The 25,342-nt window shown below is 51.7% G+C and overlaps 1 protein-coding gene and 1 pseudogene across 1 annotated transcript in view; both read left to right on the plus strand.

The window, feature by feature from the left end:
• The first annotated feature begins 859 nt into the window (after positions 1-859).
• Positions 860-12,531, plus strand: LOC140430120 (uncharacterized; annotated as a pseudogene).
• A 10,588-nt stretch (positions 12,532-23,119) lies between these two features.
• camk4 (calcium/calmodulin-dependent protein kinase IV) overlaps positions 23,120-25,342 on the plus strand; it is a 217,005-nt gene continuing 214,782 nt past the window's right edge. The window contains exon 1 of the mRNA XM_072516421.1: positions 23,120-23,603. Coding sequence (XP_072372522.1) covers positions 23,497-23,603 — 107 coding nt within the window. The 5' untranslated portion in view covers positions 23,120-23,496. The remainder of the gene's footprint in view (positions 23,604-25,342) is intronic.

The following is a 25,342-nucleotide window of genomic DNA, read 5'->3' on the forward strand; positions in this document are numbered from 1 at the left end:
ATCTCCGCCTCGCTCGAAAAGGCGACGACTTATGAGGAAGCTATCGAGTTGCTTCGCAAGCAGTTTGTCAAATCCACCAATGAGGTGCACCCCCGGCATCTGCTCTCTACCTGCCGGCAGCGCTCGGGGGAATCGCTCGACGAGTTTGTTGAAAAACTCACCGCGCTTGCCAGGGACTGTGACCATCAGGATGTGACAGGGGAAGTCCATATGAACCTGCACATCAGGGACGCTTTTGTGTACGGCATCTGCTCGACCTACATCCGGCAGCGGCTGCTCGAAAACGGGGCAAACGACCTCCAGGAGACGCTAACGCTCGCCTCCTCGCTGGCGGTGGCCCGACATAACTTGGGTACGTACCCCGCGGACTCTGCCAGCCCCCCCCCGGACTTCCTCAGACTCAACCGTATTACAGGCCTGCGCCACGCGGCGACCCGCTCACCATGGGGGCACACCATGCTACTTCTGCGGGCAGGGCCAGCATCCATGCCCACGCTGCCCAGCCAGCTCCGCGATCTGCAGCGACTGCGGGAAGAAAGGGCACTTTGCGAGGGTCTGCCTGGCCAGACCCAGGGGCCAGAAAAACAAAGAACAGCTGGCCCAAAAATCAGGCTCTCGGGCCCGCAGGCCTCGCAATGCTGCTGCGCACCGACCCGACACGCCCTCTTCTGACACGTCATCAGCCTCGTGCAAATCATGGGAGCGGCCATCTTGGCGGCGGCCATCTTCTCGACCCGACACGAGCAGCCGGCGGCGGCGGCCATTTTACGAGTCCGACTCGGCTGACGACTTCGACTACCCGCGACTGGGTGCGATCACCCTCGATCAAACTCGGCCAAAACACCTGCAGAACTGCATGATGCAGGTCCAAGTCAACGGGCAAGACACTGCATGCCTCTTCGACTCCGGGAGCACGGAGAGCTTTATCCACCCTGAAACGGTAAGGCGCTGCTCCCTACGCACCCATCCCACATCCCAAACCATAGCCCTCGCATCTGGGTCCCACTCGGTACAAATCACGGGGTACTGTATTGTGGATCTCTCGATCCAGGGCGCCAAATACACCCGTTTCAAATTTTATATCCTCCCTCACCTTTGTGCCCCCTGCTGCTCAGACTGGATTTCCAGTGCAGCCACCGAAGCCTGACACTGAAGTTCGGCGGACCCTTGCCCCCCCTCACGGTGTGCTGCCTTGCGACACTGAAAGTCGCACCCCCCTCGCTATTCGCGAACCTCACTCCTGACTGTAAGCCCATCGCCACCAGGAGCCGGCGCTACAGTTCCCAAGATATGGCTTTTATCAAGTCAGAGGTCCAGCGTTTACTGGGCGAGGGGGTCATCGAGGCTAGCAACAGCCCTTGGAGAGCGCAGGTGGTGGTAGTCCGGTCCGGGGAGAAGAAACGGATGGTCGTGGATTATAGCCAGACCATAAACCGATTCACGCAGCTTGATGCGTACCCCCTTCCTCGCATCGCGGAAATGGTAAATCGGATCGCCCAATACCGAGTCTTTTCTTTTTTTTTAAATAATATTTTATTGAAAATTTTTGGTCAACCAACACAGTACATTGTGCATCCTTTACACAACATTGTAACAATACAGATAATAATGACCTTTTTTAAATTTAAACAAAAACAACAACAAATAAATAAATATTAAATAACAAAAAATAAAAACTAGCCCTAATTGGCAACTGCCTTGTCTCAGGCCACACCCCCCCCCCCCCATCCCCCCCATCCCTCCCCCCCCCCAAGTCCTGGGCCGCTGCTGCTGCCTTCTTTGTTCTCCCCTATCTATCTTTCCGCAAGATATTCGACGAACGGTTGCCACCGCCTAGTAAACCCTTGAGCCGACCCCCTTAGGACGAACTTAATCCGCTCTAACTTTATGAACCCCGCCATATCATTTATCCAGGTCTCCACCCCCGGGGGCTTGGCTTCTTTCCACATTAGCAATACTCTGCGCCGGGCTACTAGGGACGCAAAGGCCAAAACATCGGCCTCTTTCGCCTCCTGCACTCCCGGCTCTTGTGCAACCCCAAATATAGCCAACCCCCAGCTTGGTTCGACCCGGACTCCTACTACTTTCGAAAGCACCTTTGTCACCCCCATCCAAAACCCCTGTAGTGCCGGGCATGACCAAAACATATGGGTATGATTCGCTGGGCTTCTCGAGCACCTCGCACACCTATCCTCCACCCCAAAAAATTTACTGAGCCGTGTTCCAGTCATATGTGCCCTGTGTAATACCTTAAACTGAATCAGGCTTAGCCTGGCGCACGAGGACGACGAGTTTACCCTGTTTAGGGCATCTGCCCACATCCCCTCCTCAATCTCCTCCCCTAGCTCTTCTTCCCATTTCCCTTTTAGTTCGTCCATCATAGTCTCCCCTTCGTCTCTCATTTCCCTATATATATCCGACACCTTACCGTCCCCCACCTATTTCTTTGAGATGACTCTGTCCTGCACCTCTTGTGTCGGGAGCTGCGGGAATTCCCTCACCTGCTGCCTCGCAAAAGCCCTCAATTGCATGTACCTGAATGCATTCCCTTGGGGCAACCCATATTTCTCGGTCAGCGCTCCCAGACTCGCAAACTTCCCATCCACAAATAGATCTTTCAATTGCGTTATACCTGCTCTTTGCCACATTCCATATCCCCCATCCATTCCCCCCGGGGCAAACCTATGGTTGTTTCTTATCGGGGACCCCCCCAGTGCTCCGGTCTTTCCCCTATGTCGTCTCCACTGTCCCCAAATCTTCAGTGTAGCTACCACCACCGGACTCGTGGTATAGTTCCTTGGTGAGAACGGCAATGGGGCTGTCACCATAGCCTGCAGGCTGGTCCCCCTACAGGACGCCCTCTCTAATCTCTTCCACGCCGCTCCTTCCTCCTCTCCCATCCACTTACTCACCATTGAAATATTAGCGGCCCAATAATACTCACTTAGGCTCGGTAGTGCCAGCCCCCCCCTATCCCTACTACGCTGTAAGAATCCCTTCCTCACTCTCGGAGTCTTCCCGGCCCAAACAAAACCCATGATACTCTTTTCTATCCTTTTGAAAAAAGCCTTCGTGATCACCACCGGGAGACACTGAAACACAAAAAGGAATCTCGGGAGGACCACCATCTTAACTGCCTGCACCCTCCCTGCCATTGACAATGCTACCATATCCCATCTCTTGAAATCTTCCTCCATCTGTTCCACCAACCGCGTCAAATTTAGCCTGTGCAATGTGCCCCAATTCTTAGCTATCTGGATCCCCAGGTAACGAAAGTCTCTTGTTACCTTCCTCAACGGTAGGTCTTCTATTTCTCTACTCTGCTCCCCTGGATGCACCACAAACAGCTCACTCTTTCCCATGTTCAATTTATACCCTGAAAAATCCCCAAACTCCCCAAGTATCCGCATTATTTCTGGCATCCCCTCCGCTGGATCCGCCACATATAGTAGCAGATCATCCGCATATAAAGATACCCGGTGTTCTTCTCCTCCCCTAAGTATTCCCCTCCATCCCTTGGAACCTCTCAGCGCTATCGTCAGGGGCTCAATCGCCAGTGCAAACAGTAATGGGGACAGAGGACATCCCTGCCTTGTCTCTCTATGGAGCCGAAAATATGCCGATCCCCGTCCATTCGCGACCACACTCGCCACTGGGGCCCTATACAACAGCTGCACCCATCTAACATACCCCTCTCCGAACCCAAATCTCCTCAACACCTCCCACAGATAATCCCACTCCACTCTATCAAATGCTTTCTCGGCATCCATCGCCACTACTATCTCCGTTTCACCCTCTGGTGGGGCCATCATCATTACCCCTAACAACCTCCGTATGTTCGTGTTCAGCTGTCTCCCCTTCACAAACCCAGTTTGGTCCTCATGAACCAACCCCGGGACACATTCCTCTATTCTCATTGCCATTACCTTGGCCAAGACCTTGGCATCTACATTGAGGAGGGAGATTGGTCTGTAGGACCCGCATTGTAGCGGATCCTTTTCCTTCTTTAAAAGAAGCGATATCGTTGCTTCTGACATAGTCGGGGGCAGTTGTCCCCTTTCCTTTGCCTCGTTGAAGGTCCTCGTCAGTAGCGGGGCGAGCAAGTCCAAATATTTTCTGTAAAATTCAACTGGGAATCCGTCCGGTCCCGGGGCCTTTCCCGTCTGCATGTTCCTAATTCCTTTCACCACTTCTTCTACCGTGATCTGTGCTCCCAATCCCATCCTTTCCTGCTCTTCCACCTTGGGAATTTCCAGCCGATCCAAAAACTCCATCATTCTCTCCCTCCCATCCGGGGGTTGAGCTTCATACAATTTTTTATAAAATGTCTTAAACACTTCATTCACTCTCTCCGCTCCCCGCTCCGTCTCTCCATCTTCGTCTCTCACCCCCCCTATTTCCCTCGCTGCTCCCCTTTTCCTCAATTGGTGTGCCAGCAATCTGCTCGCCTTCTCTCCATATTCATACTGTACACCCTGCGCCTTCCTCCATTGTGCCTCTGCAGTGCCTGTGGTCAGCAAGTCAAATTCCACATGCAGCCTTTGCCTTTCCCTATACAGTCCCTCCTCCGGTGCTTCCGCATACTGTCTGTCCACCCTCAAAAGTTCTTGCAACAACCGCTCCCGTTCCTTACTCTCCTGCTTCCCTTTATGTGTCCTTATTGATATCAGCTCCCCCCTAACCACCGCCTTCAACGCCTCCCAGACCACTCCCACCTGAACCTCCCCATTGTCATTGAGTTCCAAGTACTTTTCAATGCATCCCCTCACCCTTAAGCACACCCCCTCATCCGCCATTAGTCCCATATCCATTCTCCAGGGTGGACGCCCTCTTGTTTCCTCCCTTATCTCCAAGTCTACCCAGTGTGGGGCATGATCCGAAATGGCTATAGCCGTATATTCCGTTCCCCTCACCCTCGGGATCAATGCCCTACCCAACACAAAAAAGTCTATGCGTGAATAGACTTTATGGACATAGGAGAAAAACGAGAACTCCTTACTCCTAGGTCTACTGAATCTCCACGGGTCCACCCCTCCCATCTGCTCCATAAAATCCTTAAGCACCTTGGCTGCTGCCGGCCTCCTACCAGTCCTGGACTTCGACCTATCCAGCCTTGGTTCCAACACCGTGTTAAAGTCTCTCCCCATTATCAGCTTTCCGGTCTCTAGGTCTGGGATGCGTCCTAGCATTCGCCTCATAAAATTGGCATCGTCCCAATTCGGGGCATACACGTTTACCAACACCACCATCTCTCCCTGTAATTTGCCACTCACCATCACGTATCTGCCCCCGTTATCCGCCACTATAGTCTTTGCCTCGAACATTACCCGCTTCCCCACTAATATAGCCACCCCCCTGTTTTTCGCATCCAGCCCCGAATGGAACACCTGCCCTACCCATCCTTTGCGCAACCTAACCTGATCTATCAGTTTCAGGTGCGTTTCCTGTAACATGACCACATCTGCTTTAAGTTTCTTAAGGTGTGCGAGTACTCGTGCCCTCTTTATCGGCCCGTTAAGCCCCCTCACGTTCCACGTGATCAGCCGAGTTGGGGGGCTTCCCACCCCCCCCCCCCCCCTTGCCGGTTAGCCATCATCTTTTTCCAGCTTCTCGCCCAGTTCCCACGCGGCTGTATTTCTCCCAGACGGTGCCCCCCCGCCCATCCTTTCCCGCACCCACTCCCCCCTTTCCCCAGCAGCAGCAACCCAGTAATTCCCCCCTCCCCCCCCCCCCCGCTAGACCCCCCGCTAGCGTAATTACTCCCCCCATGTTGCTCCCAGAAGTCAGCAAACTCTGGCTGACCTCGGCTTCCCCCCGTGATCACGGCTCGCCCCGTGCGGCGCCCCCTCCTTCCTGCTTCTCTATTCCCGCCATAATTATCATAGCGCGGGAACCAAGCCCGCGCCTCTCCCTCGGCCCCGCCTCCCATGGCCAACGCCCCATCTCCTCTCCCTCCCCACCTCCCCCCATCACCACCTGTGGGAGAAAGAAAAGTTACCATACCGCAGGATTAATCATACAATCCCTCTTCGCCCCCCCCCCCCCCCACTCGTCCCACCACTTTGTCCAAACGTTCATTTTCGTAGTCCAATCATTCCAATTTTTCTTCTACAATAAAAGTCCACGCTTCATCCGCCGTCTCAAAGTAGTGGTGCCTCCCTTGATATGTGACCCACAGTCTTGCCGGTTGCAGCATTCCAAACTTTATCTTTTTTTTGTGAAGTACCGCTTTGGCCCGATTAAAGCTCGCCCTCCTTCTCGCCACCTCCGCACTCCAATCTTGATAGACGCGGATCACCGCGTTCTCCCATTTACTACACCGAGTTTTCTTCGCCCATCTAAGGACCATTTCTCTATCCTTAAAACGGAGAAATCTCACCACTATGGCTCTGGGAGCTTCTCCTGCTCTCGGTCCTCGCACCATAACTCGGTATGCTCCCTCCACCTCCAACGGACCCGTCGGGGCCTCCACTCCCATTAACGAGTGCAGCATCGTGCTCACATATGCCCCGACGTCCGCCCCCTCCACACCTTCAGGAAGGCCAAGAATCCTCAAGTTGTTCCTCCTTGCGTTATTTTCCAGTGCCTCCAACCTCTCCACAGATCGTTTCTGGTGTGCCTCCTGTATCTCCGACTTCACCACCAGGCCCTGTATGTCGTTTTCATTCTCTGCTGCTTTCGCCTTCACGACCCGAAGCTCCTGCTCCTGGGTCTTTTGTTCCTCTTTCAGCCCTTCAATCGCCTGTAATATCGGGGCCAACAACTCTTTCTTCATTTCCTTTTTTATCTCCTCCACGCAGCGTTTCAAAAACTCTTGTTGTTCAGGGCCCCATATGAAACTGCCACCTTCCGACGCCATCTTGGTTTCTGCTTGCCTTCCTTGCCGTTGTTCCAAAGGATCCGCTGCAATCCGGCCACTTTCCTCTCCTTTTTCCATCCGTGTCCAGGGGGAACACCCTTCTGGTTTACCGCACGGTGTTTTCAGCCGTTAAAATTGCCGTTGGGGCTCCTATCAAGAGCCCAAAAGTCCGTTTCACAGGGAGCTGCCGAAACGTGCGACTCAGCTGGTCATCGCCGCACCCGGAAGTTCAATACCGAGTCTTTTCCACGGTCGACCTCAAATCCGCCTACCACCAGCTCCCCATCCGACCAAAAGACCGCCCCTATACTGCATTCGAAGCAGCGGGCCGGCTCTTCCACTTCCTCAGGGTCCCCTTTGGTGTCACAAATGGGGTCTCCGCCTTTCAAAGGGCGATGGACCAAATGGTGGACCAGTACGGTTTGCGGGCTACATACCCGTACTTGGACAATGTCACCATCTGCGGCCATGATCAGCAGGACCATGACGCTAACCTCAAAAGGTTCCTTCAGACCGCCCGAGCCCTTAACCTGACCTATAACGAGGGCAAATGCGTTTTCCACACCACCCGGCTGGCCATCCTCGGCTATGTCGTGGAAGACGGGGTCCTAGGTCCCGACCCCGACCGCATGCGCCCCCTTAAGGAACTCCCTCTCCCCCACAGCCTCAAGGCCCTCAAACGGTGCTTGGGGCTTTTCTCCTATTACGCCCAGTGGGTCCCCAAGTATGCGGACAAAGCCCACCCACTCCTAAAGACCACCACTTTTCCCCTCTCGGCTGAGGCTCAATTGGCCTTCAACCGCATCAAGGCCAACATCATCAAGGCCGCCATGCACGCGGTGGACAAAACCATTCCTTTCCAGGTAGAGAGCGATGCATCAGACATCGCCCTGGCTGCTACCCTCAATCAAGGAGGCAGACCAGTAGCGTTCTTCTCCCGAACCCTCACCGCCTCCGAGATTCGACACTCTGCAGTCGAAAAGGAGGCACAAGCCATTGTGGAGGTTGTAAGGCGCTGGAGACACTACCTAGCCGGTAGGAGGTTTACCCTCATCACTGACCAACGGTCGGTCACCTATATGTTCAATAACGCGCAACGGGGCAAAATAAAAAACGATAAAATTTTGAGGTGGAGAATCGAACTCTCCACCTACTCGTACGATATCAAGTATCATCCAGGGGAGCTCAACGAGCCCCCAGATGCCCTGTCCCGCAGCACATGCGCCAACGCGCAGGAGGACTGCCTGCAAGCCATCCACAATGACCTCTGCCACCCGGGGGTTATCCGGCTCGTCCATTTCATCAAGTCCCGCAACCTACCTTACTCAACCAAGGAGGTCAAGGCCATGGTCAGGGCCTGCCAAGTCTGTGCGGAGTGTAAACCGCACTTCTATCGGCCAGACAAGGTTCGGCTCGTGAAGGCCTCGGGCCCCTTTGAGCGACTGAGCGTGGACTACAAGGGGCCCCTCCCGTCCCCCAACCGTTATGCCTATTTCCTCTCCGTGATCGATGAGTTCTCCCGTTTCCCATTCGCCATTCTCTGCCCCGACATGACCTCAGCCATGGTGATTAAGGCACTGCACAGCATCTTCACCCTGTTCGGTTTCCCCGCTTATATCCACAGCGACCGGGGTACATCGTTCATGAGCGATGAACTGCGTCAGTATCTGCTCAGCAAAGGCATCGCCTCGAGCAGAACGACCAGTTATAACCCGCGGGGAAACGGGCAGGTGGAGAGGGAGAACGCGACAGTGTGGAAGGCTGTCCTTCTGGCCCTGCGGTCGAGAAATCTCCCAACCACCCGCTGGCAGGAGGTCCTACCCGATGCCCTACACTCCATTAGGTCACTCCTCTGTACGGCCATGAATGAGACCCCTCACAACCGATTTTTTCTCTTCCCCAGGAAGTCTACCTCCGGGGTCTCGCTTCCACCTTGGCTGATGGCTCCGGGACCTGTTCTTCTCCGGAGGCACGCGAGGAGCCATAAAATGGACCCCCTAGTTGAAAAGGTCCGACTGCTCCACGCCAACCCGTTACGCCTACGTGGAGTACTCCGACGGCAGGCAAGATACGGTTTCCCTCCAGGATCTGGCACCCGCTGGATCCTCCACCACAGACGCCCCTTCCCGCGCCGCTCCCCTGCAGGATCCGTCGCCCCCTTTACACACCCCGCCGGTGCTGCTACCCCCGGCCCTGCCTAGTTCCCCTGCCCCGACCCGGACCGAAGCTCCGACCACTGTGCTCCCGGATGTGCCCTCAGCCGGGACATCCGTGCCCGCCGTACAACCGCCCGAATTGAAGAGGTCGAGGAGGACGATCAAGCCACCGAGACGGATGGACCTATGATGGCACTTTGCCCCCGCCGGACTCTTTTTTAAACAGGGGGTGAATGTGATGAACGGTTACTGCCTTATCATCATGTAAGGTGATGTCCCCTTTAAGACTGGGCTTGGAACCCTGGGGACTCTGCCTCTGGCACCGCCCATCTGGGAGCCATACATAAAGGGCAGCCTCATGGTCTGTGTAGCAGTCAGCTCTCGTCTCTAGCTCTAGCATAGTTATTAGTCTAATAAAGCCTTCTTTACAGTTTAATCTCTAAGTGTCATTATTGAGGGTACCTCACATACACTGCAGGATAAAGCGAGGCCCTGACCAAGGCCCAAAGACAATGGGATCAGATTGCAGCAAAACACAATGAGAAGACTGAGCATTGCACTCAACTGGACAATAGTCTTAAAGAATACAAAGGGAAGGAACTGATTTTGGAGCAGAAATAGACCAACAGAAAGTACAGATTAAGAAACTGGAATCTGACATTAAACAAGCCCGATATGACTGAAATCAGTTCCTAAAACAGCACACCACCCAAGAGAGCCTAATCAAAGGACTGAACCTACAGTTCCAGGCTGAAAGTAAATTGTTGGCAGTGTAAAGCAGGATCTACAGGAGAAATCGGGACCCTGGACAAGACAACGAAACGAGCGCGGAGGTATTAGAAAAAAGCCATCTCAGCTTGGCCAGGGGCTCGAGCGGCTGGTGGAAGATTTGAAGGATAAGGCGGAAAGTGAGAGCAGACTGCACGGCGAACTTACAGCTCTCAAACTGGAGAAAGAGGCTTCATCCAAGGAGCTGATGGAAACCTAGCTCAGCCTCACCAAGGCGTCAAAGGTCCTCGCAGAATTGGAGAAAGAAAGCTGCCCAATATGAAAAGGAAAAATTGCACAAGCAAGTCGAACAAAAGTTGCAGAAAAAGTTTGAGAGTGCAATCAATGAAGTGAATGAGCCAAAGAGTTTGGTGCAGAACAAAGAGGAGGCTAAGAAGCTGCTGAATGCAAACATTGCCAGACTAACCATCCAAACGGTCAGCTCAAGACAGTTTGAAGGAGAAACGGAAGCTGAGCAACAACTGCAGGCAAAACTAAAAGAATCATTGAAACCTCAAGAGCAGCATTATAAGGAATAAAAGGCTCAGCTGAAATGACCCAAACTGCAGCAGCTGGTGGCAGTGCTGAGCGAGCAGGCGCCACCCCCTATCTGTGAAGGAAGGGGAACTCTCAGAGCTGCAGCAGGATCACCAAGTCTCTCAAACCAACCTGGCTAAGCTTCAAGTCAGATATTTACGGGAAAGAGTCAGAACTGTCTTCAACTAGGCACAACCTGAAAGCCAAAGAGAAGTTGTCCCTGGCTGAGGAGGAGCTGGTTCTCAGTAGGAAACAGGCCTGCAGCAATTATCAGGTGGTACAACAAGTGAAACAAGCTAAGGTTTCATTGGAGACAGACCAGGCCACCAGAGAAACCTAAATAAAGAACAAGGAGAAAGCTCTGCTGCAGCTGGAGAAACAAAAGCTTTTTCAAAGAAGAGGAATGAGCAAAAGAAAAGAACAGAAATGATGATGCTCAAGGGGCCAAGACAACCCTGAAGAATTGAACAAACTTATTGAGGACACACAAATCTCCCAACTGAACATGAGAAGGAATTGATGGGGCTGAAAGAAGCCAAACAGTTGCTGATTCTGGAGAAATTGGAGCTTCATGCTAAAGCAGACAGTGGGTGAAATTCTCCATTTGGGTGACCATGGGCGGAATTCTCCTTTGCCCATTGCCGATACCGTAATCGGCGATCGGACGGAGAATCCCTTCCGATGCCCAAATAGGGGGTGACGCTCGTTTGACCTCAGTTTTATACTCTCCACCTCTCCGGAATAGCGTCATCGCGTTGCGCGCCGCACGCCGTTGGAATGGCGTTGGCGCATCTACGGAAAGCCCTCCCATGATGCTCCGCCCCCAATGGGCCACGTTCCCGACCGTGTGGAGGATGTGTGGTCTGAGCGGTTGGGAACCCGGCGTGGCGGCCGTTGACTGCATCCAGCGCCACCATAGTAATCCGGGTGCCGTGCTGCTGGCCGGGGGGGGGGTTCCATGAGGGCTGGGGGTTCTGTTGGTGGGTGGCCAGGGGGTAGTCAGGGGGGCAGTATTTGGCGGTCAGGTCTGCACACGGCCGGCGCCATGTTGTATAGCACGGCCACGGACCAGGCCATTCTCCGGCTGTTTTTGGCGTGGGAGCCGGGAGTTTTACCCGGCCCGGCTGCTAGCCCATCACCGGTCCCAGGTTTGCCACAGTTCCCACACCGGCGTCGGCACTTAGCTGCAAGATCAGAGAATCCAGCCCCACGTTCTCCCGCCGGAGCTGAATTGCACCTGATTTACGCTGCCGCTGGGAGGTCAAATGAAGAAGCGATTCCCAATCCATCGACATGCAAATTTATGCATTGTGAGGGGTTCCCTAGGGAATCCCGCTATCAGGCTACCATTTTGTGGTGGCGGGCAGCTCCCTCCCCACCCCTGGATTTTCTCGATCCCCTGTCCCTGATAGGGATCTCTCTTCTTGGGGTCTCTTTGGGGAGTCTTTTTATTTTGAGGGTCTTTGTGGGAGGGGTCTCTTTACTTAGGGAGGTCTCTGTGGGAGTCTCTTTATTTAGCAGGTCTCTGGGGGAGTTCTGATTTAGAGGGTCTCTGATGAGGGGGCAGTGAGGGAGGTCTGGTGGGGGTGAGCAGGTCTTGCGGGGAGGGTGACCCTCGGACGGACTTTGGGGGCAACTCCCTTATAGAGTTGCCCCTTGAGCCACCGCGAGGTCCACTACATCAGGGTCACGCTTGTCAAGATCTGTAATGATTCTTGCCAACATGATTCTCAGCCCAGAGGACCAGAGAATCACGCAGGCCTGGAGAATATAGCGCCCGGCGCTGACGCGGGGCGCGATCCTCGATCCCAACGCCAGCGGGGAGCCGGGTAGAGCACTGGAAATGGATCGGCAACCCTGTTTTCTTCACAACCGCTAGATTCTCCACCTCACCAGGAATTCCGCTACCAGCAGAATTTTGCCCTGCATGAAGTCAATGGTGGAGCAGGAGTGGAGCAATCACCAACTCACCAAGTGTAAACTTAGTGAGGCACAAGCGGACATGAAGAAACAGTGTGCAGAATTGGAAGCCAAACTGTAGGTTGAGCTGAAGGATACAGAAGGACAAAGTAAACAAAGGACAAAGTAAACAGCACCGAGGCTGTGATCAAACTCAACCTGCAGATCGCTGCACTGAATTATTTCACACTGGGAACTTGCCTCCTACGTTCAATGACAAACAGCAAGAAAAATAACAGTCCAATCAAATGAACAAGTCTGATCAGAGACAGGATGAGTTTGCTCAAGAAAAATGCCTTTCAGGTGTAATTTCTCATGCACGTTCAGCTGTTGTGTCCCTCACCTGATCACATGTGGTAAATTAATGCAGTTATGAGCAGTTTCCTGTGGAGATTCTCATTTATATATTGCAGCTGCCTCATTTAAATGTGTACATTGAAGCGCTCTGAAGCTTTATTGAATGGATTTGATTGAACAGTTGACAATGGTGGCCATGGAGCAGGCAGGTTGGATGAATTGGTGTTCCGTTGTTTTTCATGTTGCAAACATCTTCTCCCATTAGCAACAACAGGAGGCGGGAGCTGTCTCTTAAATGCAGTCTCTTAAGGAAAGTGGAATTTCCATGATAGAGACCTGAGCCGGATTTCTCCGTCGAATGCCGAAATCGGGTAATGCGATTGTGCGGAGAATCAGTTCCGATGCCAAAATCGCGACGGTACTGATTTCTTGCCAAATCGCAATTCTCTGTTCCTTGACAGTGGCATCAATGCGTTCCAGAATGCACGTACAGTAAACAGCGTTTGCATAGCATTAGCGGGCCCGACCAGGTATTCTCCGGGGTCCTGCAATTCTCCGCTTCCGATCGGCCGAATTCCACCAGCAATGTTCACTTGTGCTTTTAAAAATCGTGAAACCAGCATCTTGGCTGATGAGGGAGAAAGATGAGGTAGGACATGGAGAGGCGTGACTGCGGGCTGCCGGGCAAGATGCTGGCTGGGCTGTGGGGGGGACCCTGTCAGGGCTGAGGCGGGGGGGTGATGGTGGAATGGGATGTATGGCCAGGGTGACTCCCCATGGGACTGGGGCAGGGCTCAGGCATGGACTGCCATTACCGTGGCTGCAAGGCAGCCATTGTGCTGCACACCTCACTGATCATCCACCTTGGCCCCTGGTTCTGCAGTGTGACACCGGCTGTATGGGTGCACCACACCTGCCATACCTCTCACCACCCAACTGCCGCCACCCGTCGGTGGGGCATCAGGCAGCCCACCCAAGGGCAACAGCCACTGTAGCCCCTACAGGCGCACCGGGCGGGGGTCGCAGAGCAGACCGCTGGCAAGGGTAGCAACAGCCGATTGTACCCTTGGCAGCAGGGACAGGTGCCAGGGCCAGAGTATCCACGGTGTTGGGCACCGACGGACCTGGGGTGCGGGGGGGGGGGACATGCGGGGGCAGCGCCCAGAGTGCCAATCAGGGCCACCATGTAGCTCGGTGGACCTGCTTGGGCACAGGGGTACGCACCATGCTAACATGTCAGCCTGTCACCCCCTGCAGACAATGGATATTGGAATTCAACTAGCAATGGTGGCCTTTCTGCTCGTCGCCGCAGTCCTGGGGGATGCCCTGGGGTTGTACGAGCTGGGACTGCTTGAGGAGGAGGAAGCTGCAGCAGTGGAACGTGCAGCGGTGAGCCTGCCCGAGACGAACAGGAGGCAGACGCCCAGGATGGAGAGCCGGCTGCCCAACAGGCTGAGGGAGAAGAGGTGCAAAGGAGGCGCTGCATGAGGCCTCGCATGTATCAGCTGCACCTGTCATTCGAGGACCTGCCGGACCAGGCATGTCGTCAAAGATTCCGGCTGAACAGGGAGACAGTGCAACATATCTGTCAGATCATGGCACACCTGGCACTGAAGGGAATGGGGGAGGACACCCACTCCCGGTAGCCGTAAAGGTGACGGTCGCTCTGAACTTTTACACCACGGGCTCCTTCCAGATGCCGAGTGAGCACTTCTCTGAGATATCTCAGAGCTTGGTGCACAGGTGCATCCCGCCGTCAAGGAGGCCCTATATGCCCGATCGGCACACTATATCCATTTCAATGTGGGCTGAGCCCACCAGGATGCCCGGGCAGCAGGGTTCATCATCAACATGCCCCTGGTCCAGATAGTGATAGACGGGATGCATGTCCCCCTTCGAGCACCTGCAGATGATAGGCCGCTCGACACTAACCGAAAGGGGTTCCACTCGATGAACGTGCAACTGATATGTGACCATCAGAATCGCATCATGCACGTCTGCGCACGATACCCACCTTCATCCTGACCCACTTGACAATTCCTGACATGTTCGCGATGCCCCTCCGGCTGGCTCCTGGGCGACAGGGGTTATCCACTGCGGTCGTGGCTGATGCTGCTTATCGAGAGGCCACAGGCCGACACCAAGGCCTGCTATGATGCACATGAAGCGCCCAGTGGCATGATCAAGCGGTGCTTCGGCCTTCTGAAGATGCAGTTGAAGTGCCTGGACTGCTCTGGAGGGCCCCTCCAGTATGACATTGAGAGGGTTGCCCGCATCGTGGCGGCCTGCTGCGTCCTCCACCCCAAACAGATTTCACTGCACACCTTTAGTCTTAGCCTAAGATCAAGCCCATTACTCTGCACTGTTGTCTATGGAAAAGAATGATCAATAAAGGGAATAAGCTGAAATTCATTTGACTGATACCGAACACAACTGCTACCGTTACATTTTGCAATGGACCCCAAGAAATATTGGGAATGGGAAAAGGATGAAAATGTCAAACCCCCCCCCAATGTGACTCCTGACATACTGATGCACGATCAATTACACTCAAGACAAAGTGATTTCATAACTGAAGGCTTTAATCGACTAGAACTTGTTCCCCAGCAGCTACGGTACAGAAAGTGAAGGCTGCTGGGACGGCACCGGTTCTTATACGCCGCCTGTCAGGGTGGAGCTACGTATCAACAGCCAATGGTAAACTCCTTGGTTTAACCAATGGTCATCAGCCTTTTATGTACAGCAATACCTGATAATACCACATTCACCCCCTGTTAAAAAAAGAGTCCGGCGGGGGTGGTGGCCAGTGGTAACAGTCGCCTTTAACTTGGTATGATCAGATATGGAGGTACCGTGATACTTCCTTACAGGGCTGTCGAGAATATTTACAAAGTGTTCGTTCACGGTTAAAGTCACAGCGAAGCAATCAGTCGATCGGGTGGCCTGGTCATCCTTCTGGATCGTCTGGGCTTCGGTGGTGATTCTGGTGGGGGTCCAGGTGTTGCGACTCCGGGAGTGTGGTTTTGGCCTCCCTGGCAGCTTCGTCACCCCTAGGCGGCGCTGTTGCAGCAAACGGTTGACACGGGGGGGCGTGTAGGGGGCGTCGGTGGGTGGGCAGGCCTAGGCAGGAGCGGCGGGAGTACTGACCCTCCAGTGAGGTGCTGTGGCGAGGGTGGGGGTGGGGGTAATGTTTCGGGTGCGCGTGGGGTTCCGGCGGGCGGCAGGTCCCGAAGGGAGACTGTATCTTGCCAGCCGTCAGGGAACGCCACGTAGGCATACTGGGGGTTAGCGTGCAGCAGGTGGACCCTCTCGACCAACGGGTCCGACTTGTGCGCCCGCACGTGCTTCCGAAGCAGGATGGGTCCGGGTGTCACTAGCCAGGTTGGGAGCGAGGTCCCGGAGGAGGACTTCCTGGGGAAAACAAGGAGACGTTCATGAGGTGTCTGATTGGTAGTTGTGCAGAGCAGCGACCGGATGGCGTGGAGGGCCTCCGGGAGGACGTCTTGCTAGCGGGACACTGGGAGATTCCTGGACCATAGGGCCAGTAGAACAGTCTTCCAGACCGTTCCGTTCTCCCTCTCCACCTGTCCGTTTCCCCGGGGGTGTAACTGGTCGTCCTGCTTGAAGCAATGCCCTTGCTGAGCAGGAATTGACGCAGTTCGTCGCTCATACAGGAGGTCCCCCTATCACTGTATGTACGCGGGGAAACCGAACAGTGTAAAGATACCCTGGAGGGCCTTGATGATGGTGGTTGCGGTCATGTCTGGGCAGGGGATGGCGAATGGGAACCGGGAGTACTCGTCAATCACGTTCAGGAAATACGTGTTGCGGTCGGTGGAGGGGAGGGGGCCTTTGAAATCCATGCTGAGGCGTTCAAAGGGATGGGAAGCCTTTATCAAGTGCGCCCCCTCTGGCTGGTAGAAGTGCAGTTTGCACTCCGCGCAGATTTGGCAGTCCCTGGTGACTGTCCTGACCTCCTCGATGGAGTAGGGCAGGTTGCGGGTCTTGATGAAGTGGAAGAAACGAGTGACCCCGGGTGGCAGAGGTCCTCGTGGAGGGCTCGGAGGCGGTCCACTTGTGCAGTGGCACAAGTGCCGCGGGACAGGGCATCAGGAGGCTTGTTTAGCTTCCCCGGACAGTACAAGATCTCGTAGTTGAAGGTGGAGAGTTCTATCCTCCACTGCAAGATCTTGTCGTTTTTAATCTTGCCCCGCTGTGCATTATCTAACATGAAAGCAACCAACCGTTGGTCCGTGAGGAGAGTGAATCTCCTGCCGGCCAGGTAATGCCTCCAATGTCTCACAGCTTCAACTATGGCTTGTGCCTCTTTTTCGACCGAGGAATGGCGAATTTCGGAAGCATGGAGGGTACGGGAGAAGAAGGTCACGGGCCTGCCTGCTTGGTTGAGGGCGGCCTCCAGAGCTATGTCGGACGCATTGCTCTCGACCTGGAAGGGGAGGGACTCATCGATGGCACGCATCGTGGCCTTTGCAACGTCTGCTTTGATGCGGCTGAAGGCCTGGCGGGCCTCCGTTGACAGGGGGAATGTTGTGGACTGGATTAGGGGTCGGGCTTTGTCTGCATAGTTAGGGACCCACTGGGCGTAGTAACTGAAAAACCCTAGGCAGCGCTTCAGGGCCTTGGGGCAGTGAGGGAGGGGGAACTCCATAAGGGGGCACCTGCGCTCATGGTCGGGGCCATCACTCCATTTCGCACTACGCAGCCTGGAATGGCTAGACGGTCGGTGCTAAATACGCATTTATCCTTATTGTACGTTACGTTAAGGATTTTCGCGGTCTGGAGAAATCTGCGGAGGTTGGTGTCGTGGTCCTGCTGGTCATGGCCGCAGTTGGTGACGTTATCCAGATACGGGAACATTGCGCATAAGCCGTACCGGTCAACCATTCGGTCCATCTCTCGCTGGAAGACCGAGACCCCATTAGTGACACCAAAGGGAACTCTTAAAAATTGATAGAGCCGCCCATCTGCTTCGAAGGCAGTGTACTTGCGGTCACTATTACGGAGGGGTAGCTGGTGGTAGGCGGACATGAGATCCACCGTGGAGAAGACCTTGTAATGCGCGATCCTGTTTACCAGGTCGGCTATACGGGGGCGAGGGTACGTGTCCAGCTGCGTAAACCTGTTGATGGTCTGACTGTAGTCAATGACCATCCTATATTTCTCCCCGGTCTTTACCACCACTACTTGAGCTCTCCAGGGACTGTTGCTCACTTCGTTGACCCCTTCCCTCAGCAGCCTTTGGACCTCTGACCTGATGAAGGTCCTATCCTGGGCACTGTACCGTCTGCTCCTGGTGGCGACGGATTTGCAATCCGGGGTGAGGTTCGCAAACAGGGAAGCCGGGTCGACCTTAAGGGTCACGAGGCCGCAGACAGTAAGGGGGGTATAGGGCCGCCGAATTTAAAGGTCAGGCTTTGCAAGTTACATTGGAAGTCCAACCCCAGGAGTGTAGCCGCGCAGAGGTGCGGCAGGACATAAAGGCGGAAATTGTTGAATCTCCTGCCTTGGACAGTGAGGTTCGCTAGGCAGAACCCCTTTATCTCCACCAAGTGTGACCCGGAGGCCAGGGAGATCCTTTGGTTCACAGGGTGGGTAACAAGTGAACAGTGCCTTACCGTGTCGGGGTGAACAAAGCTTTCCGTGCTCCCAGAGTCAATCAGGCAAGACGTCTCGTGGCCATTGATGAAGACCGTCGTTGTTGCTGTTGCGAGTGTCCGAGGTCGACTTTGGTCCAGTGTCACCGAGGCCAGATGAAGCAGATGTGAGTTCTGATTGGGCAGCGTGTAGTCGGCCGTGCTGGGGGCCTGGGGCCCCATCCAAGATGGCGTCTCCCTTGGTGGCCGGGGATGTACAAGGTGGCAGCGGGGATGGACAAAATGGCGCGCCCACCCGTCCAGCGTGGTGTCCGGGGGCACGATGGCCCCTCCCATGGGTCGCACGTCGCCCTATGATAGGGGGGTGGCGGTGAGCGCTGGCCGGTCGGGGCCTGAAGGGGGGGTTGCTGTGGCGGTCCGGAGTCGCTGGAGACCGCGGCCACGGCGCGGGCCTGGCAGACCCCCACAAAGTGGCCCTTCTTGCCGCACCCTTTGCAGGTGGCGGTGCGGGCCGGGCAACGCGGGCAGGGATGATTCGCCTGTCCGCAGAAGGAACAGCAGGGCCCGGCTGCGTTAGCGTGCCGTGTCGCAGCGCAGGCCTGTGGGGTCAGGGGGAAGGTCTGTGGGGCTGCCGCTGCGGGGTGCCACGCAGCCCAGGGGGCTGCCGCGTGGTCGGGCGCATAGGACTGCGCGTTTTGGGAGGCCACGTCCATGGACCCTGCCAGGGCCCGTGCCTCTCTAAGTCCCAGGGTGTCCTTTTCTAGGAGTCTTTGGCGGATCTCTGAGGAGCTCATACCTACTACGAAGGCATCCCTGTTTAAAAGTTCCGTGTGCTCGCTCCCCGAAACATGCGGGCAGCCACAGTTTCGGCCCAGCACCAGTAGCGCCCGGTTGAAATCCTCCAACGATTCCCGGGGCCTTGCCATCTAGTTGCAAGCAGGTGACGTGCGTAGATCTGATTTACAGGGCTGATATAATGTCCTTTTAACAGTTCGATCGCGGCATCATAGTCCTCCGCCTCCTCGATAAGGGGATAGATCCCAGGGCTGACCCTTGAGCGCAGGAGATGCATTTTCTGTCCTTCTGAGGGGGTGCCTCCGGCCGTCTCGAGGTAGCCTTTAAAGCACGCCAGCCAGTGTTTAAATATTGCAGCCGAGTTCTCCGCGTGGGGGCTGAGTTGTAGGCACTCCGGTTTGATTTGGAGATCCATCCTTCCAGCTTAAGTCTAGTCGATTAAATTGATGCACGATCAATTACATTCAAGACAAAGTGATTTCATAACTGAAGGCTTTAATCGACTAGAATTTGTTCCCCAGCAGCTTCGGTACAGAACGTGAAGGCTGCTGGGACGGCACCGGTTCTTATACTCCACCTGTCAGAGCGGAGCTACGTATTAACAGCCAATGGTAAACTCCGAGGTTTAACCAATGGTCATCAGCCTCTTAGGTACAGCAATACCTGATAATACCACACATACCCAATACCCCAACTTATCAATCGGGATCCTCGAGCCCTCCTCACCCTCCCTCATAAAGCCAGGGCACGCCAAGCCCAAACACATTGAAGTATTAGGCATATAGGTTGTTCGGAAATGGTTATACTTTAATCTGTCTTGGGTGGCACAGTGGTTAGTACTGCTGCCTCACGACGCCGAGGACCCGGGTTCGATCACGGCCTCGGGTCATTGTCCATTTGGAATGTGCACGTTTTCCCCGTGTCTGTGTGGGTCTCACCCCACAACCCAAAGATGTACAGAGTTGATGGATTGGCCACACTAAATTGCCCCTTAATTGGAAAAGAAATGAATTGGGTGCTCTAAATTTATTTTTTTAAATACTTTAAACTGTTTATATAAGTTCAAGATAGAATGTAGTTTGGGGGATCTAAAGGATAGTTAATTAGCAGTTCTAATACAAGTTTCATGTGATTCATGTCACAATGAAGATGAGAAGGAGAGTGCAGAGAAAGCCATTGTAGGGTCGGATTACATAGTTTATTTAAAGAGATCCCTGAACTTCACAGAAAGGTAAATCTTTGAGAATCTGAGCAAAAAAGACCAGAAAGATAGAGGCAGCCTGCTGCACTTTAAGCATTGAAAATGCTGGCCCTATCAGTAACCACACAAAAAATAAGTGGGAGATTGCACTCAATTTAAGAGATCAAGTTCATGGGAGGATAGAAACAAGTTTTGACGATTTACCTGGCTTAACTAGAGGGAATCATTTCCAATTTGTCCCTCACCATGAAAGTCAGTTCTGGGGTTAGGTGTTGGCTGGCTGGAAAAGGGAAAAACTCCATTGGGAGTTGAGATTAGCTTTGGACTGGTTCCTCGAAAATGAAGTGTCTACTTCAGGAACAGGGTAAAGTGTAATAATGGAGGGGGATTTTTCTGTCATTTTTAAAAGTTAAATGGGGGATCTATAATGTAGTTTATAGTATAAATTACCTACTGAATAATGTTTAGACAATGTTTGTTTTAGTTTGTTTATTGCATTAAAAGGAAATTTTGTGCGATTCTTCCAGTCAGCCACTGTAAATTTGAATATCTTTCTAAAAGTTATTGGTTTCTACAACCACAATAGTAATACTATAGAGATAACTACCAGTTTCACCATTGGGAAAATGAGAATGTACACCTGACAAATCTTAACTGTTTGTTCCAAAGACACCTCCGATTCCCTCAGCAACCGTTCTCTCAGTTTATTTTCATTCACACCAAACACAATTTGGTTCGAATCATGGAAGATTCCACTGCAGATAAATTACAGGTTTTAGCTTTTAACTTTAAATCAATGATGAAATGATCTATGGACTCTTCTGTCTTCTGTAAACGTGATCTAAACACATAGCGTTCATAAATTTTATTCTTTCTGGGGGTGCAATGTTCATCAAATCTTCGAATTACTTTGTAAAAATGTTACTATCTTCATCGTTTGCAAATTTAAACGTATTAAACACTGCAATTGCTTCAGGCTCTGCTGCTATTAGGAGCATCGCTACCATACGCAAATCTGATTGATCTCCTAAATTTACTGCAGTAAGAAACAGATTAAATTGTTGTTTAAACATATGCCAGTTGCTGTCCACATCACCATGAAATCTGAGACTCATTAGTGTTCATTCGTGCAGTCTGCAAAATCTTCAAATCTCTGCAGACCTCGTGGCGGGCATCACTGATGATGTCATCGTTTTTTTCTCAGTGTTGAATACAATCCAGCCCTGGTACCATGTAATGTTCTTGATGGATGGCCTGAATAATATTACAAGAACATTTGTAGCTAAAGCTATAAACAATTTATTAACATTAACTGTGGGTCAAATATATACAAAACAGATGAATAACAGTATGAACATGCACAAGCAACCTCTCTCCCAGCTCGCTAGTCAGTCGAACATTCACTTATATACTAATAAGACCATAAGACATAGGAGTAGAATTAGGCCACTTGACCCATCGAGTCTTCTCCGCCATTCATTCTTGGCTGATATTTTTCTCATCCCCATTCTCCTGCCTCTCCCCATGACCCCTGATTCTCTTATTAATCAAGAACCTATCTGTCTCTGTCTTAAAGGCACACAGTTATGTGACCTCCACAGCCATCTGCAGCAAAGATCCACAGATTCACCACCCTCTGGCTGAAGAAATTCCTCCTCGTCTGTTTTAAAGGATCGTCCCTTTAGCCTGAGATTGTGTCCTCTGGTTCTAGTTTTTCCTACAAGTGGAAACATCCTCTCCATGTCCACTCTATCAAAGCCTTGCAATATCCTGTAAGTTTCAATAAGATCTCCCCCCTCATCCTTCTAAATTCCAACGAGTACAGACACAACTGTTCCTCATACGACAAGCTCTTCATTCCAGGGATCATTTTTAATGAGACTCCTAGTGGTCAGTCAGTGAATTATAACACAACCATGATATCACTAGTGTTGATCCATCAATATTACCTTAAAGTAACTGAAACAACTGTAGCAACTATATCTTTGCTAATTCTCAGCTTCTGGATCTATGCTCTTGTCCAGTCTGCTTATACTGCACCACTGGAATCATCTTCAACTACTGAGCTCTGATGACTGTGTTCTTTTATATAGCTTCAACCGGAAATCTGGCTTCCAATCCCATTTTCAGACTTAGTTTCCTTTGCAATTGAGAGGGTCAGTTCTTTTATTGGTGTTCCTTATCAATTAGGGTCTGTTTAAAAAAATCTATAACAGATTCCACCTGAGGAAGGAGCTCCGCTCCGAAAGCTAGTGATTCAAAACAAACCTGTGGGACGTTAACCTGGTATTGTAAGACTTTTACTGTGCCCACCCCAGTCCAAGCATCTCCACATTAAAAATAAATAAAGCTTTGAAATCACGGATTCCATCACAACTACCTGAAAGGGTGGCAGAGGCAAATTTAATAGTAACTTTCGAAAGGAAATTGGATGTTTATTTGTGGGGAAAGTGCAGCGGAATTAGATTATTATTTCAAAGAGCCGGTCGAGGCAGGACGGGACAATGGGCTCTTGCTGCTTCCAACCGCTTTTCGGGCTTTATGTCGGGTGGCGGTCTGACAAAACGATGGACCCACTGAATGATGAACGCAGTACTTTGAATAGACGCTAGGCAGCGGATAAAACAATTCAGTTCGAAGGACGAATGAAACGAGTTGAGCCTGCACTTGTTAGTGAAGGATTCCTCTCTGCACCGGCCCACCCAGGCTGACTTAACGGTCGAACATTCTCGGCCACTTCACCGTTAGTCGCGCGGGCACTGGAAATTCCCCTCGCCGACACCTCAACTTGGAACGGCCCCGTTTCACGTCCACAATAACACCCTGCTCCGTCCCACCGACTTACAGGTGCGAGGGCCAAGCTATTGAACCAAACCGTCGGAAGAAATGTGGGCGTGAGATACGCAAACAGCACGGTAAAATTGCGCATGTTCTCCCTGCATTACGGTACGGCGGTTGTTGGTTCCACTGACAGGCGTCGGCGTGCAAGCTCACCGTGGTGAGGTGGCTCACATTCACAGCTCCAGCCCCAACAAGTTTGTGCATCCGTTTTCTTATCGCATCTTTTTATTTTATTTTGTCGAGTTATTTTCTTTTAATCAAAAGAACCTCAAGGGCAGAAAAGGAAGTTCAGATTTCAATGTAGTGGGCGTGTGGGCACCCCCCCGGGATTGATATGTTTGAGGGAGTGCAGGTTGCAGCAGATCAGTGAGGCGGGGAATTGAGGGACTTGGGCACCGTGCTGCTGCTGCTGCTGCTGCTAGCAGCTTCTCGGCTTCACTGGAGAGTGCATTACGGCCGGCGGCCAATATGTTCAAAGTTGCCAGATCAGCATCGGACTGTGGTTACTGGATCGACGGCTCCAACAAGGAGGAAGCCCTGGAAGATTTCTATGAGGTTGAAGCGGAACTAGGACGGTACGTCTGCAGCTAATTCCACTTTCTACCAGCACATGTCAATACGCTCGATCGCTCAAAGCAACACTTGCAATCCCGGGGTGTTTGCAGGGCAGGTACAAGCAGTGATCGAAACATGCCAACCCGTCTAATCTTTTATTTAAACCTCCGATTAAAATTAAAAACCGTGCGGAATCCTGGTCTTGGTTCATCTATTTGGTAGCTAGACCTTCAGTTTTGAAAGGCAAAACGAATAAACAGTCGAGAAGTAGACTGAAGTATTACAGATTAATATTTAAAGAGTGGTTTTGGCTGGAAGACGTTACCTGTCAACGGAGCACTCCAGACCTCGACTGTCAAAATAAATAAATTGTTACTTTATTGGCTATCACAAACCCATTCTCGCATTTGCTTGCAGTCCATATATAAATACTGCAACAGTTTTCAATGTGATATTACTGTTTGTAAGACACCAATTAGTCGTGTAGGTTCCTGATTTTTTCTGTTTAAAAATGCGAACAACGTTGTGCAGCAAGACGCTTTAGTGAGTCCAGTATTGTATAACGAGGTGAAAGCATTGTTATCCTATTTAAAACTTCCAGCGATTTAAGAATCCAACTTGAAGCAAAGCAACTTCAAGTGATTATAATGATTTCATAACGTAAGATTAATTTATTTTCCGAAATAATGTGTTGGTCGTTATCCAGGGTCCTCGTGATCTATTGCGGGGCATCATATGTGTATTTACATAAATGACTATCAAAGGTGGACTAGCAGCTGTGTTTCTGTTTGGAATCAGGGTTAGATGCTTATTTCTGATAGGTGGTAACGGTCTGCTACAGATCCGTGCAGAACTGAGCTTCTCAGTATGTGCAAGTAGTCGGGCTTTTAGCTGGTGCAGCGATTGAGGTGCTGTGACAGACGGGGGTAAAAGTTGGCGGGGTTTCCTACTTTCGATCATTGGCCAGAAAATGTTGAAAGAAAATGCACATGTGGAAGAACGTGCTGAAACTCATTAGGTCAGCTCAAATGTGCATTACAACAAGAGAATCGATGAGAGGAGGGAAGGAAATTGGGGTAGAGGATTTGGAGAGAATTCAGTTTTTGAAGAGAAGGCAATATTTCTGTCCTTAGATTCCTAAAATACCTAATCCTTTCAAAATATGTGGATTTAGTGGGCTGGGATTTGGAGAAATGTTTAGCTGAGGGGAAATCTATGGCAAATAAATCTGAGGATAAAAATAATGTGAAAAAATTGTTAGATGAGTTGTGCAAAATTACACTTGTAATTGATTCATTATTCCTGACTTAGCCTCCTGGTTTCTACAAACTGTGTAGGATTAAAAGTTCAAATGTCAATAAAATTCTCAGTATTGCCATATAATTACATGACATTCAAGGGCAAAGGTTTAGTTCAAATGTTCTCTGACATCACTAACTGTAGGCTGTTGCGCATCTGTCCATTAGCAGGAAACAGTAAAAGTGTATTTCCATGCAAGTCCTAGTCAGCCAGTCACATTCAAGGGTTTTGTCAGAGAATGTAAAAATACATCTCATTAACTCTGAAGAGCTTTACATTCAAGTTTGACACTATAACCACAGTGCCTACACCAAATGCTACCCACACACACATTCTTTTACTGCAAGATTACCATTACACAGTCTGCATTTTGAACTAGTTTTTAAATGTTAAATCATATGTAAAGTAGATTTTAGCAACACAATATCAGTAGAAAAAAAACTTAATTTATACTCTGCAA

The sequence above is a fragment of the Scyliorhinus torazame genome, chromosome 9 (genome assembly GCF_047496885.1).
Source record: "Scyliorhinus torazame isolate Kashiwa2021f chromosome 9, sScyTor2.1, whole genome shotgun sequence".
Lineage (NCBI taxonomy): Eukaryota > Metazoa > Chordata > Chondrichthyes > Carcharhiniformes > Scyliorhinidae > Scyliorhinus > Scyliorhinus torazame.